Here is a 15815-nt window from a genome sequence, read left to right on the forward strand (position 1 = left end):
CTGCCACGGATACCTGGGCACACTCTTCTGCCGCAGGGTTGACGAAAGCCTTGCCGCCTGTGTTCCTTCCCTACAGCCTTGCGGGGTCATTTAATGCCCGGTAGGAGAATCCGACAGCTTGTAGCTGCCCCGGACACCTAAACTCAAGAAATTTGAAACCAAATGCAGAATCTCTCCCCATGCTCCCTGGCCTCCAGGCCCCTATCTCCAGGAATAACACCACCGCCTAAGCCAAGGAGAGCCAGAAACCCAGAGGGGTCCTGGATTTCTGCTTCCCTCTCATCCCCCAAACCCCATGGGTACAACCCCAGTTTTGTATCCTAAATACAGGTCCTCTTCATCTGCCTCCTGTCATCTCTTCCTCGGCACCCTAGTCCACCCTCCCACTGGACCACTGCCTTGGTGTCAGAACTGGTCTTCCCACTTCTTACCTCCCCCCCCCCCCCACCCCTTCGTCACCTTGCAGCCAAAGAGCTTTCTAGAAATGCAAATCTGATCCTTTTTAGGACACTATGCATCCCCCTCCCCCGGAACCAAATAAACAAAATGGTTTCTCCTCCTAAATCCTTTAAATTGGCCACAGGCTTGTTCCAGCCACACTGGACTCTTTTCTGTTCCTTGCATGAAACTAAAGCCCTTCTTCCGCATCAGCCCTTGGCCCACGCAGAAGGCTCTCAATGTTCACTCTTTTACCCACCCTCAGATCTCTCAGTTCTCCATCCAGGCATCATTTTCTCGGGGAAGCATTCCCTGGCGGGGCTTTCTGATATGGGAATGGCCAGCACCTATTTGCAGGGGCTCAGAGAAGCAAACTGACTTCTGGAACTCAGAATTACAGGAGTCCCCCGCTTTCAGTTAAGTGATGCAGTCAGGCAAAGGCAATGGGGACCAGAGGAGGAGAGATGAAATCCAGCCCCGTTGCAGGGAGGCTTCAGGGAGGAAGTGGCCAAAAGGTTGAATCGTGAGAAACGCGAGGAGACAAGAGAAGGCCAATAAGGCAGAAGGAGCAGCAGTAGCTGAGGCACAAGGAGGGATTCGGTGTGATGATAGTGGGTGAGGCAGGGCTGGAGCCATGCGGAGAGAGCAAGAGATCGGGCCTAATAGACCCCAGAAGCCTCTCCTCAGGGTCCCTGTGGAAGGCTGGAATGGCTGGGCCAGGGGACGCCTTGTGACATGTCCAAGAATTAAATTATTTTTTGCAGAACTTGGATGGTCCTTCTCCCAGGAGATTCTGTAAAAGTTACCGGTATGCACAGGGTGCCCTGACTTCCACCAGAGAGCACAGGGGGGATAGAGGTCACAGCCTGCACTGAATTGACCCTATCTTCACAGAGAGTCATCTTGATGGCAAGGAAGGGCCAGTACTCAGACTGTGACCAGACTCTGGGCACTGTCCTTGACTGGGACTCAGTCCGGGACCAGATGAAAGGATTTCCCCAGTTTTCAGGCTGCAAAAGAAGCTCCAAAGCAGAGCTACGGGGAGGACCAAGCATCCTGGCATGGTGGCTAAACCTGTGGACTGGGAACGAGGTACTTGAGTTTGGGTCTCAGCTTTTCCTGGGTTCACTGTGAGCTTTGGCCAAGTCACATCTCTCCATGCCTTAATTTCCTTGTCTGTAACAATAACCAGAACTGCCATGCAAGTGCATATGATGTCATCCTGGGCTCTGGGCTGTGAGGGTTCCATAGATTACTGTTCTCACAACTACCTTTTAAGGGTCATTTAATTCTCACAACAAATCTGGGAGGTAGGTATTATCTCCCCATTTTACAGAAGAGGAAACAGAGGTTCGGAGCCAAGCGACTTGCAAGATTTAAACCTGGGCTTTCCCCTCCACCATAAAAGAATGAAACCAGATGCCCTCTATGAGCTGAGCCCCAGTCACCACTCCTCGCTGAACTCAGACTTCTACCCCACACTAAGATCTTGGTCCCTGCAATGAATTGAACCCAGATCTGTCATCCCAGCCTAGGCTCTGGCTTCTTTTCGTCATCTGCTGGGCTCCAGGTGGACACTGGTGCCAAATGAACTTCAAACCCAGGCTCCACCACTCACCAGATGTGTAACATTGGTCAAGTTTCTTTTACTCTCTGTGCCACAGTTTCTTCATCTCTAAATGGAGGATGGTAGTAGCACCAGCATTGTTTATGAGAACGAAAGGAATTTGTATGTGTAGAGTGCTTAGAACGGCGCTTCAGTAGCAGGATTAAACTGTTTAAAATATTATGAGGGATGGGATGTTCCCCGGGCTCTGGGCTCAGCCTGGAACTCAAGCAGAATGGACGTTTAAATCGCTCCGTTGACAGCAATTCTGCCTCCACAGAGCCCCCGGCTGTGAGCTCAGTCTATGCCACGGGAGGCAAGCAAGCTCCATTTTAGAGCAGAAAGGAGCCAGGGCTGAAGGGGCTGGGGGGCCGGGGGGGGGGGGGGGGGGGGGGGAGGGATGCTGCGAGCTTCCTGGGATGAGGAACTGCCCATTGAAATCCGGGTGTCTAGGACTGGAGAAAGAATGGATGCCGGGGAAGGGTTGGGAGTGATGGTTTTGGTGTCGGAGGTAGGGACGGGGTGCTGGGATGAGAGTCGCTGAAGAAAGGTGTCTCGAAGGCCGTGGGACTGAGGTTGCGGGGTGCCCGGTTCCCCAGAGGCTTCGGGATCAGAAATGGGGCTGGAGTCGCCGAGTCCTAGACCGCGCGCCCAACTCTCTCCGTGGCGCATTCCGGAGCCGGTCCCAGCGCCGCGCAACCAGTCCCCGCTCCCTCCGGTGAAATTGCCAAATTAAAATGAATCATTTGGCCCATAATGGCCGAAGCGCTTATCGGGGGCGAGCGGACCCGCGGCAGTGCCTTATCTCGGCGGCGCACACGGCCCCGGCGCGCCTCGGCCCATGCTAACGAGGCCCAGAACGTGAGCGGGGATTAGCGCGCGTCGCTAGAGGAGCCTGGGCGCGCGGGCGGGGGACAGGGACGGGGGGCGGGGGCGGGCCTCCGCACTGAGGACCAGGCCTCAAAATGGCCACACGCGTCCCCCCGTAGCGGCAAAACGTGAGCATTCTGGCCTTTTTCTAGGGGGAGGCAACCTACGGCCTCCCGCGGAATTCCCCGTCAGTTCCTCTCTCCCTTTCCCCCCGCTCGCAGAAGAGGTCTTCGCTCCTTTTCCCTGGGTTTCTTTCGATGGGGGGCATTTTCCACGGACGCCCTCCGCTCGCCGCCGCCGCCCCTCCCGCCACGGAGACTCTCTTCCTTCCTTCCCCTTTTTCCTTACGCAATATACAGAAATGCGCGAGGCGGTGGTTGGTTTTCATTTCTTCTTGGTGGTTGTGTGCATGCGGTGGGATTGTGAGTGCGTGTGTGAGCCGTCGGCAATGCTGACTTCTTCCGAGTGTGGTCTTCCCAGGCTATGGGCTGTGTGTCCGAGTGTGATGGTGTCCGCGCCCTTTGGGTTGTTGATTTGGATTCTTCAAGCCCTTCTGCGTTTTCATCGTTGTATACAGTTATGCTCGTTGGCTTTCTCGACACGGGTCTGCCTCTGGGTGTTGGGTTGTGTGGCCTTGGCGATTGTGTTTGGGTGGTTTCGTTGTGTCGGGCGTGTGTGATCCTGACTACCTTAGGTGTCTGTCCGTGAGCGATTGCGTTGGACTGATTTCGTTGTGGCGCGTTGGACAATGTGCGGGCCCGACCATGTCGACTTGCGGGGCAGTGTTGGGTTGTGTTTACTTTGCTTCCCTTCTGTGGGGCTGGACCGTGTGTGGTCCTGTCCGTACTGGGTTGTGTGCTTGTGTCCTTTAGAAGTGCATTTGCAAATCGCTGGGGGGTGGAGGGGAGGGCGAGCAGGAGATGGGGCCGCAAGTTGAGGAGGCGGCAAGGGGGCGGAGAGAGGGATTTCACATTTTATTCCAAATTATGATGTATTCGGAAGCCAGTGTTGGCTTGGATGGGCAGACGGAGCCCGGTCGGCGGCTGCTCTGTCCAGAGGCCAGCCTGTGCCCCGGTGTTCGAGGGGTTTGTTAGAGTGGGAGGTTCTTCAGGCTCGGAGCTGAGCAGCGCTAGCCAAGGCCCGCGCCTTCAAGCCGGTAGCCGCCGGCTTCGGTTTCCGCCGCACCCAGGCTTCATCCATTTCTGGTCAGTTTCGCGGGTACCTCGGCCGGGGTCTGCGGGAGAGGCCTGGAAAAGACAATGGGCGCATTCTCCAGGTTTCGCGCCTTGGGTGGGGACCCTCGGGATAATCTCCAAAGAACACTTTCCTATCCCCTCCCCGGGTGAGCGACATTGCCGCGTGGGTCAGGTACACGTCGCGTCGGTGACCCCGGCCAGGCTTTGTGGAGGGATGGGGTTAGTGCTGCCCTCGCTGCGAAAAAATGGATTTTGTTTTGCCAGTTATTATGGTTACTGATGTCGTCGCCATCATCCTCATCCTCATCGTCATCATCATCCTTTTTAATTAAAGTAATCGTTCAGAAGCGAAGCGGCTTGTCCCTTTTAGCTTCTTTGGAGCGATAACAAAGCAGCGCCGTTTCCCGCCCCCCACCCCCCGCTCTATTTTTTAAGTTGCTGAGCTTGGGGTTGGGAGAGAAAATGGAGAGAGGGACGGACACACAGATTCTGTCATAAAGCAAAAATTAACCCAACCTAAGATACGGGACTGAGTGAATTCTCCCTTCTTCCCACCCCTCCCCCCATTTCGATTAGAAGAGGAGAAAGAAAATCTCCCGCATTGGACTGAAACTGCAGGGAAGAATTATTCCTGTATTTCTACCAAAGCTGGGGTAAAAAAAGAGTCCTTTGGAATTAATCCAAGGCTTCGATGTGTAATCATAAACTGGACAATTTAGGCAAAACAAATTAAAACCCTTCGGAGGAAAAAAAAAAGCAGCCTAAATCTCACTACACTACACCCTGGGAAGCAGTATTGGATTTGTGTTTATCCTTCCTCCCTTTGCCTTGTTTACTGCTGCAAGGAATTACTAGAATTCTCCTTTACTCTGCTAGTCTGAACACTGAAAAATTGAAAATCATTGTGTGGGGATGGTTGAAAGGAAGACGGGGGCTGCCTGTGTCTCTTTCTTTCTCAATAGGAAGAAAAGAGGGGACCTAGGTAGATAAAGATATCTCTCCCTCCCCTCCCCCATCCTCTTGGATCAGTGCTGTTCTGACTCCATTTCTCTGAGAAAGTAGCTTTTGGAATTGGGTTCTGGTTTCGCTTTGGGCTAGAGGTGGATATGGAGAGAATGGGGGCCTTGGAGGTTCTGCCCCACAGATCAGGGTCTGAAGACTGGAATCCCCTTTTCCAACACACATTTCCCACCCACCCGTGCTAGGCGCTGTGGCTGCTGCTTGGGCCTTACCCGGGTTCCCAAGCCAGCCGACTGCATAGACACGTCAGTGCTTAGAAAACAAACTCGGCTGGCCGCACTGAACCAGACATCCCGGTTGGAGGGCCCGAAAATGTTCTGGCAGTCTGTGGAGAGCTCGTTTTTTTTGTTGTTGTTGGAGTAAATAGTTATTCCTGATTGGTCAGGTGTAGGGTTCTTTTTAAAGGGGGGCTGGGGGGAGGCTTCAAGCACCTGCAAGTTGGGGGCAGAAAGCTGTTTGCAATTCCCAGGGCTGGTCGGCGAGGACATGAGGTAATTCCCAGCCATTGACCCCCATTTCTCTCTCTCCCTCCTCTCTCCCTCCCTCTCGCCCTCCCTCTTTCTCTCCACCCCCATCTTTCCTGGAAACTCGCTTTGGGCGCGGCAGACTGCCCAGGACCACACCGTGGCCTAACTGCTGGTCTCTCAGCGAGAGAGGGGGAAAGCAAAGACCCCAGTCCACAACTTGGACCTTGGCTCCCGCCCCTCTCCGGCGGAGTGGAGATCCTATTCAGAGGGGCCTGTCTCTCTAAATATGCCCCAGGTGAGTTTTGGGGGAACAGTTATCGGTGGCAACAGTGTCCAGGAAGACCTTGGGTTCCGGCCTGGGGTGGGGGAGGCTCAGGACAGAGGCCAGTCCGGTCTCCGATTGGGTGAGGGGAGGACGAGCCCAGAGCTGGGAATCCGGGATCCGTGCCTCTGTGGTTTCTAGCGGGACCCTTTCTTTTTTCAGTCCTGGGTAAAAACACCTGGCTGGACTTAGCCCCCCAGGCCGCTCCCATCAGTCCTGGTCCTGTGCTTGCTTCACAAGGCTCCCAACTCTGGGGCAGCTATTTCTGGGTGGTGCAGGCTGCGTGTGCCTGGGCCGCTGGCAGGAAGAAGGCCAGCCATCCTGGCTAGTGCAGTCCCAACTCCGGTGGGCCTTGACCGGGGCCTGAGGCCTAGAGCGGAGCGCTGCTGGAACACTCCTCCACTCTGGTAGTAGCAGGGAATATGGTTCTGTTCTCGCGAATGCAGCGCAGGCTTGGGGCTCCCCCGGGGGTTCGTTCGGGTGTGGGTGCAATATGAAGGGCAGGAAGCTAGCTCTTACCCCAGGTACCAGCGGAGGCTGTTTTCACATGAGAAATTTTCCCTGCCTGGAATTGGGAGCTGCGGAGACCCCGTTGCTGCCCCCCAGGAGCTCCTGGGATCCCTGCCTTGTTCAGACTCGAACGGAAACGTTGCGGCCATCTGGCAACAGGAGATGAGGATCCGGTGTTGGGGGCTGCGAGCTGGTTCTGGGCTGCACAAAGACAGAGGAGTTGTAATGGTCAAAATAGTCTAGTGCGATTCTGTTCAAAAGCTTGTCCCCATTCCTTTGTCTTCCCCAAATAAAAACAAATGAACAAAGTAAAAATCACTCGGGCTTTCCTTTCAGTAATCTTAACCAAAGCCAAGTGATTGGGGTTAGTCTCCTACAACCAGAGGTGCTTATGAGTCCGCTGTTGGCTTCTTCTGGAGCATGGACCCTTGGCATGGGTGATCCTGGTTGCAGAACAGCCTGCCGGGTTTTCCTAAGGTCCAGGGATGGGCGGGGAGAGGTCGGCCACAGACCCTGGGGGCCAATCAAAGGTTTCTCACGGGGAGCCTCCGAGATACAGATATTTATAGGCCTCTGGGGAGGGCATTTGGGGCCAGAGTCAACTCATCTGGAATATGTGCTCCTCTTGCCCCTTGGGGACCCGCGCCTACATGAAGCCTCAGAATTAATCAGAGGGTATAAATGTGTCATAAGGAGAGCTTGAACTCAGTCTGGTGATTGCAGTGTGCACCGTTGGTCACTCTGGTTAGAAGCTGGGGCTGAAGCACGTGTCACCGGGCACACAACGGTGTGTGGGGACAGTAAGGTAGGGAACCAGCACCTTGGGGGTTGTATATTTTGCCACAGGATGGTATATTACTGGTGCATTTCACTGCTGCAGGGGAGCCAGGAACACCAGACTGGTATACCTCTGGTGCATTTCTAGTGGCTGCAGTGTCTTGGCAGTCCCATTCTGTGGATACAGATCTATTGTTTCCGCCATAATCGTAAACTCATTTCCAATGAAGCCTTGTGAACCCACTGCTTTTGCAGCTCATGTACACCAGGTCTTGGGGAATTCTGTTGTCTCCAGGGCAAGCCCCTGGAGCTGGCAGACCCAGTGCAGAAGTGCAATCTGAATGACAATTCTCCATCAGCTTGTGTGTCTGGTGGCAATTTTGCTGAGCTCCGAAGAGGTTTCAGAAGGTCGGGTCTCTCTTCTGGAGCTGGAGGATATTTCCCAGGCCAACTCTTGTCCGGAGCGGTGCAGTGGCAGAATGGCTGCCGCGAGTGATTAGATGCCCTCTGGTTGGGGATGAATTGGATTTTTGTGTATTTTCTGCTATAAAATATCCCAACCAGCTAATTCAGAGAGCAGAAATCTTCTTTTGGACATCTTATGAAGCCTGTTGGGTTGATTATATATGTATTTTATTAAAAGAACTCACAAGCATCCCCAAACTGCAGACCCAGAGTCTCATGGTTTTTTGGTTTTCATTCTTTCGGGAGCCTGGCTCTATTGGCATCGAAGCAGGGCGGTGGAAGGCCCCCAGTCAGTGTTAGTGGGGACTGGAGCCTCTGTGGTCACCCTGGTGTATGGTTGTGGAGAAGAGAAGGAGTGTCCTCAGCCCCAGGGATATACATGGGAGGGGGTACACAGGAGGATAGCTCAGACAGAGTGAGATAGAAGTTCTGGTCCCGCTCTGTGGCTCTGTGGCCAATAGGTTCATGTGACCTTGGGCAAGGCATTCCCCTGGATGGTCCAGATAATGTTTACTTGAGCATTTGCAGGTGCTTTTAAATGCATAAATGAGGTATTGCCCCCATTTCCCAGAGGACAACACCACGGCAGGAGAGGGGGATGGAAGAGTTCAAGGGCCTTCGTGATACCTCTTCCTGCTCACAGATGGGAGCCTAGACCCCGGTGGCCTCAGGAGCATTCTGAATGCTGAGGCTCCATAGCCCTTCAGCCAAGCCTCCCTTCCAGACCCCACCTCACTTGAGTCCAGCTAGGCAGAAGGAGGTGGAGTGTGCGGGGGACGTAGGGCTAGGATCATTTTCTTCCTTCCCAGTGTCTCATCTCTGGTCTCGGTGGGAGTAAAGGGCCACCGGGGTTTCCAGCAGCTGCCCAGAATACACGGTGTATTTGCTTACTACAGACAGACAACCCCTGCAGGGGGGTGCATATGTGTTGAAAAGAGAGCAAGAAGCGCTGCCAGCTGTGGCACAGTGGACCCCAGGCCCTGTAGCCTCCATTCCCTGAATTCCCTACTTGCACCCCTCCCAGGTTTCTGGATGTTCGTGTGCGGGCGGCAGGCTGGGGGCGGGTATTGCTGAGGGTGGTTGGAAAAGCACCCCACCTCCGCGCCACAGTTTCCCCGCCAAAACCAAAAGGGGGGCGGGAAGAACATGGTCAGGGGATTTGTTCCCTCCTCTTCCCTTGCGGCCTGAGCAGGGGGACAAGATGGTATTTCTTTCTCGCCTCTTTCTACATTTCCTTCCTTTTCCCCCTTCTGTTTTCTTTCGCTGGCTGTATTCCTTTTCCTCCAATGCCTGTCGTGTTTTTCCATCTCTTCAGTCTCTGTGTCTCCCAGGCCCCTCTCCCTTCTCCCAAACTAGAGCCCCCTCCCTTTCTCCCTCCTGCCCCAGCCCCCCGCTGGGCCTTCAGGCCCCGGGGGAGGGCGTGTGTCCACGTGGCGCTAAGTTGGTCCGCCTCTTCCCACGTCTCGGTGCGAGAATTTCTCTGAGCCCTGCACCCCCTTCACCCACCCCTCGGTGGGCTGGGGGCGGTTGTCAGAGCGGGCGTCCGCTTGTCTGTCTGTCTGCCCGCAGGATGACGGAGCGGCCGCCGAGCGAGGCGGCCCGCAGTGACCCCCCGCTAGAGGGACGGGACGCGGCCGAGGCCCGCATGGCCCCTCCGCACCTGGTCCTGCTGAACGGCGTCGCCAAGGAGACGAGCCGCGCGGCCCCCGCGGAGCCCCCGGTCATCGAGCTGGGCGCGCGCGGCGGTCCGGGGGGCGGCCCCGCCGGTGGGGGCGGCGCCGCGCGGGACTTAAAGGGCCGCGACGCGGCGGCGGCGGCCGAAGCGCGCCATCGGGTGCCCACCACCGAGCTGTGCAGACCTCCGGGGCCCGCGCCCGCCTCGGCCCCCGCGGAGCTGCCCGGCGACGGCCGCATGGTGCAGCTGAGCCCACCCGCGCTGGCGGCCCCCGCCGCCCCCGGCCGCGCGCTGCTCTACAGCCTCAGCCAGCCGCTGGCCTCGCTCGGCAGGTCAGGGCCGCGGCGGGAGGGGACGGGGTGGGCGGGAGGCACCCCGGGAAGCATCCTGCCGGGGCGCCCCTTGTGCCCCTCGGAGCGACCGCGCTTAGCGGCGGGAGCGCAGGAAGGGAAGGGAGTAGTAGACCCGAGGGCGGAAAAGTCTGCTCGCTGGAGCCCGTGCGCGAGCAGACGGGAGCCCTTTGTGGGAGTGTGCGTGTGCGCGGGGCCGGGGGTGGCGTGCCCCGTGCGTGTGCGGCCTGCGTGGGTGTGCGTGAGCCCGCGAGGGGTCCACGTCTTCGGGCGTGCAGGCATGTGGCCGGCAGTGAGTGGAAGCGCGCTGGCTGTGCTGGGTGTTGGTAGTGTGTGTGTGCGTGGTGGCTAGTGGCCCGAAGGGAGCCGCTGGAGTGTGAGTACCGGGCAAGAATGTGTCTGAATGCGCTCCGCTGTGAGATTCTTCTGGAAACTGCAGCCCTCAGTGGACAGGTAAGAGATACGGAGCTGATGGTCGTTGCAAGAGGGTTCCCTCTTCGGAAACTGCTCCAGGGCGCATCTGGGGAGTGGATCCCTCCCTCTCCTCCTGAGCCCCTCCTGAGCCCCTCTGCCCCTCGGCCGGGCTGGGCAGGGCGGCGGTGGGGGGGGGGGCGCGGTGTATACCCCTCTCGGTGTGAGGGTGTCCATTTTCCTGCTGGGGCCACTGAGATGGCGGGGAGATAGAGGTAGAGGTGGTGCGCAGACAGGAAGATGAGGCAGGGGTTGATAATGTGGGCCAGTTATTGAGTCTGTGGGAGACTCCGAGAAAGAAGCCATGGAAAGCACAGAGTGGGTGATGGGGGGGGGGGGGCATGTAAACAGTGGTGAGTCAAGGTTTCCTTTCTGTTGAATGTCGGCGGCCCCCATGGGACCCCCGATGGAGGTGGGGCGATCTGGGGGGAAAGGGATGGTGTGCCTTGTGAGGGGCTAGAGTTGCACAGCACACAAGGTATGAAGGCCACATCTGCCTGTATGAGTACCTGTTTGGGAGGGGAGGTGTCTGGGGATCCTGTGCTTGTACCGGGAAGGGGAGTATGCCTGCCTGTGAGTTGCGTGTGTGTTCATTATTGCATTTGTTCCATGTGTTCACTTATCATTTGTGTGGGGGGAGGGGTGTGTGGGAGTGTGGTCCCTCCTCCCCTTGCTTGTCTCACCGGGGAGAGAGGGTGGGAGCATTCTGTGAGTGTGTTTGGGTGTGTGTGTGATGCTCCTTCTATTCCAAACTCAGGTGTGAAGGGAGCAGGAGCCCCCTTGTTTTCCCAAGGGTGGTGGGAGGCTCACAACACTTGGGGAGGATCGCTGAGGAGGCTTTCTCCCCTCCACCTACGTGTGATCTTGTGATCTGCCTGCTCCCTCCCACAGTGGGTTCTTTGGGGAGCCAGATGCCTTCCCTATGTTCGCCACCAACAACCGAGTGAAGAGGAGGCCCTCCCCTTATGAGATGGAGATTACTGATGGTGAGTGTACCTGCTTCCACCTTTGTGTCATCCCTCATGCTCCTTAGAGCCCCTTGAAGGTGGGATCCTTGGGCACTACTCCATGGGTGTCTCACATAGCTGGGCTGGCTGCCTTGGAACCCGAGTCTGCCAGAATCCTCACCCTGCAACTAGACCTGGGACTAGGGGAAGTCATGGGCAGGGCTGGGGGCCACCCTCATGGTCCTGGGAAGAGGGAAGTGGTGCTGAGGACACACTGAGGCATTTAGCCCAAACCCCTGGAGTCAGTTGTAGTCCCCACTATAGCTCCGTTCCAACCCCTGGCAAGAATCGCAGGCGGAGGGCAGAACACGTGGTGCTCCCTGCCTCTAAGCGCTGTCCCTCAGGGATTTCGTGCACCTCCCAAGTCCTTTTTGGAGTCTGGAGTCTGCTCCCTGCCTGGAATTGCACATTTAAGGGCCTTGTCCCAGGACCCTATATTGTGGGGCCATCTCGTCTCCGTTCCACACCCAGAACTGAGAACTGGAGTTCCCTTCCTGACATCCTAGATTCCCCGAGAAGGTTCTTGGCACTACTACAGTGAACTACCCGAGTAATCTTTGGCACTTAACTTGGGGGAAGGGATTGGATGAATGGGAAAGTTGGAGTATCCCCTCCTTCTCCCCAGTGTTGATCTGATGCAGTAGATGGGACCCAACACCAGGGGGCAGGAGAGCAGGCTCTTCCAGAGCCCAGGACTTGGAGCCAATCCCTGGAGCCTCCAGTGCTTCAGCCTGGCTGGGGCCTGGGGCTCCAGTAGGAAGGGCACCGGAGGCCTTGAAGCCACACTGGGTTTATTCAAGGAGCCAGTAAGAGGGATATGTATTGAGCTGGAGCTTCTGGAGAGGAGTCCTCTGTGGTGTTCTGGAGGGGAGGGGGCCTAGAGTCTGGACAAGGAACAGGCCTCATAAGACCTGATCAGCCTGGGATATGGGGTGTAGGTCCAAGAGGGAAGGGTGATGATGTGTCAGTGCTGTTAGGTTAGAGAGGGGAGGTGGGTATACCAAACAGGAAATAGGCAGAACCAGTCCCGAAGTTCCCCAGGGAAGAGGCATTTTCTGCAGAGGGCAGAGGCAGCGAGAATCAGGCATAAAAGAGAGGAAGGAGGAGAGGGGCAAGAGGGTGAGGATTTGGGGGGAGCACAGACGTATAGGGAAACCATTACTCATAAATGTCACTAACATTTACTGAGCACCTACTCAGTACCTGGCCACGGAGAGTCAGAGGGTGCAGAGGGATGGACAGACTGGGGGAAGAGGAGGGTGTGGAGAGGTGGGAGGTTCTCTGGGAAGGTGCCAGAGAGGAAGAGGCAGAAATGGAGGTGAGAGGAGGGTATGTGTGTGGGGGTGCAGAATCTGTCCATGAGACTTCGAAGTCAAAGGTATAACCAGAAAGAGTCCAAAGAAGTGGAACTAATTCGAGGTGTAAAGTCGGGACTTGATGTGGATTCCTACTGCTGAACTTTTCTGGCTCTCAGTTTCCTCATTTGTGAAGTGGGGAGAGTAATTGCTTCCTTACAGATTGCTGAAAGAGTACAATGGGGTAAAGTGTTTTTAGGGCCTGGCTCAGGGTAGGTGCTCCTTCTGGAGTTCTGTCTAGCTGTAGCTGTGACAGCACTTATAATGCCCCCTCCTCACCTAGGAGCTCCCTAAAGATCAGTCAGCATTACCATGGAGCAGGGACGGTCTTCTCTATGTCACAGCTGAGGGACACCCCTCTGTCTGGCCTGGAGGCCAAAGAACATGGAGTTGTTTCCTCCGCAGCAGCCCAGGGTAGGACTGCCAGCACAGTGCTGTTTTTCCCAGCTTGGGTCTGGCCTTTGGCGAAGAGTGCATTGGGCTGGGGCCTGTTGGGGTTTAGAAAGACAGCTTTCAGAGGCACAGTGGGCAGGGAGTGAATGATCCGCTCTGAGAGAATATCGTGTGTGTGTATGTGTGCATGTGTGTATACGTGTGTATGTGTGTGTGCACGTGCATGTAAGAGAGACAGATGATGAAGCTAGAAGTGCTGGCATGGAGGAGCTGTCCCAGCCTCAGTCTCAGTGGAATGAGCAGTGGGTCTTAGGTGATGCCTTGACCCTTCCTCTCCTCGTCTCCCCTGCTCAAGTTTCCCCATTCTGAGGTCTGGTTCTAGGGGTCATCAAAGAGGGCAAACAAATATCCCAGGACTGGGAGTTCCTTCAGTGCACAGAGCTTCCTGATGACTGCTGGGAGCTTGGCTGTGTGCCTCAGTGTTGGGGAGGGAAGCGGTCACCTCAGCCCAGGAGATCAGGAACACTTGCAGGGCCCTGTTCTATTTTCTCTGGCTTTGGGCATCCCAGGTCAGGCTTGGATATTTTGTGCAGTGCTTTGAACATCATAGGTGCTCAATACATGCACGCTGGTGTCTGCTACTGCTCCACAAGTCTTAGTATGCGAATATAGTCTGAAATTGGTCTAGTCTGTAATCAGTGCATTGTAGACATGGAGAGACTGAGGCAGCCCCCAGACACCTGCTCAGAGCCTCAGGCCGTGCCTGTGCATGGCTGTCTCTCCACTTCTCTCCTGGGGGAGAGAGCCCACAGGGTGGGTGGGCCCTTTTCCCTCTTGTCTGTGCTCTCTACGCCATTCCCCCTACTGCCAGCATGATCAGTTAGCAAACATTTACCAAACCCCTGCTCTGGGTTTGCCATCACCCTTAGTATAAAGTCCCCACCCTGACTGCAGAGACTTATGGGGCCTAGATTCAGCCTACTCTGATCACAACCACACTGATTAGCCAGGCTGGCTTCAGCCATTTTCCAGCTCAGGGCCTTTGCCATACCATTCCCTCTTCCCTTCCTGTGGCTGCTGGCTCTTGTTTAGCCTTAACTTCTTACCTTCTAGATGTCACTTTTCTCCAGTATGCCATCCCCAACCACCTCAGCTAAATGTAGTGGCTCCTTTCCATATTTTATTACATTCCGCTTCCTGTTCATTTGTTATTTGTTTGTACTTGTTCATCATCTGTCATCACCGTTAAAATGGAAGTTCTGTGAGGGCAGGGACCCTATCTGTTTTGTTCATCATGTTCCTTGGTGCCTGGTTATTAGTAAATAACTGATGGTTGGATGATAATAGCTGACATTTATTGAATGTTTTATCTGAGGCAGGTATTGTCTTAAGGACTTTACCTGTGTTCTTTGTTAGATCCATATGACAATCTTGTGACTTCAGTTGCTAGTATTATCTCCATTTTACAGATGATGAAGCTAAAGCACGGGGAGTTTAAGTAACTTGCCCAGTCACTCTCTAGTGAGTAATAGTCAGGAATCATCCCGGAAAGTCTGGCTCCAGAGTTTGTCTTTCTGACTAATGTGGTATGGCCTCTTGGCACAATGAATGAATGAATGAATGAATGAATGAATGAATGACAAATGGTCCCTGTCCTCAAATGTTTCACAGCCCAGACAGGGCAACAAGCATAGACACATACAGCAATGATCAAAAGTAATGGAGATCAGGCAGTTGGAGGGCCGTGATGGTTGGTGAGGTCTGTCCCAAGGGGTGGAGGGAAATCCTCAGAGAGGAGGAAACAGATGAACTGGGCTTTACAAGCTGAATAGGAGTTTTCTAAGTAAAAGGTAAGGGAAGGCGTTCTGGGTTTCCCCAGTTTCCCAATGACTGGTTTCTCTTCTTCCCCACAGGAGAAGGTGCCTTGGGGCACCTCCATTTCACTGTTTTAACTCTTGTCCCCCTACCTCCAGGTCCTCACACCAAAGTTGTGCGACGCATCTTCACCAACAGCCGAGAAAGATGGCGGCAGCAGAATGTGAACGGGGCCTTTGCTGAGCTCCGCAAGCTGATCCCCACACATCCCCCAGACAAGAAGCTCAGCAAGAATGAGATCCTCCGCTTGGCCATGAAGTACATCAACTTCCTGGCCAAGCTGCTCAATGACCAGGAGGAGGAGGGTACCCAACGGGCCAAGCCTGGCAAGGACCCCGTGGTGGGGGCTGGTGGAGGAGGCGGTGGGGGAGGGGGCGGTGCACCTGCAGACGACCTGCTGCAGGACGTGCTCTCCCCCAACTCCAGCTGTGGCAGCTCTCTGGATGGGGCTGCCAGCCCGGACAGCTACACAGAAGAGCCGGCACCCAAGCACACGGCCCGCAGCCTCCATCCTGCCATGCTGCCAGCCGCTGATGGAGCAGGTCCTCGGTGATGGGGCCAGGGCCACTCAGGACCGGCCAGGAGGGCAGCCTCAGGCTGCTGGGACCGTGGGCTTCGGGGCAGGTGGGGTGAGGATTGGGCAGCTCTGAAGCAGGGCAGTGGACTTGACGAGCCTTCCTTGATGTCTGAACTTTGGGAAGTCCTAACTGCCCCGGCTGGCTTTCCTGTTTCCTGACTCAGTGGTAGAACAGAAAAATGGAGCAAAGTGGTAGGTACTTTTTATGAAGACGGCACGGTCTTCCCCTCCCCCAAATCCCTAAGACTTTAGAGTAAAGAGCTCAACTGGCACTGCTTTTGGCCTGGAGCTTGGGAACCCCCGTCTTTGCTGAGACTTGGGGTTGTTGGCTCTCCCCTGGGGCATCCAGCAGCCTCTGCCTTGCCTTCAGCACCACCCCCCCCCCAAGCTGGCTGGAGTGGCTTGTGTGGCCACTCTGTCCAAATATGTAGGTACCTGGTA

The 15815-nt window shown here is 55.6% G+C and overlaps 1 protein-coding gene across 17 annotated transcripts in view; it reads left to right on the forward strand.

The window, feature by feature from the left end:
• The first annotated feature begins 2948 nt into the window (after positions 1-2948).
• TAL1 (TAL bHLH transcription factor 1, erythroid differentiation factor) overlaps positions 2949-15815 on the forward strand; it is a 32429-nt gene continuing 19562 nt past the window's right edge. For 2 of the 17 annotated variants that reach the window (XM_047870121.1, XM_047870122.1), the window contains exons 1-4: positions 4126-5621; positions 9241-9678; positions 11059-11153; positions 14896-15566. In XM_047870121.1, coding sequence (XP_047726077.1) covers positions 5617-5621; positions 9241-9678; positions 11059-11153; positions 14896-15350 — 993 coding nt within the window. In that variant the 5' untranslated portion in view covers positions 4126-5616 and the 3' untranslated portion in view covers positions 15351-15566. The other 15 variants (XM_047870128.1, XM_047870130.1, XM_047870129.1 and 12 more) reach the window with 15 other exon arrangements.

This window comes from Prionailurus viverrinus, chromosome C1, assembly GCF_022837055.1.
Source record: "Prionailurus viverrinus isolate Anna chromosome C1, UM_Priviv_1.0, whole genome shotgun sequence".
NCBI lineage: Eukaryota > Metazoa > Chordata > Mammalia > Carnivora > Felidae > Prionailurus > Prionailurus viverrinus.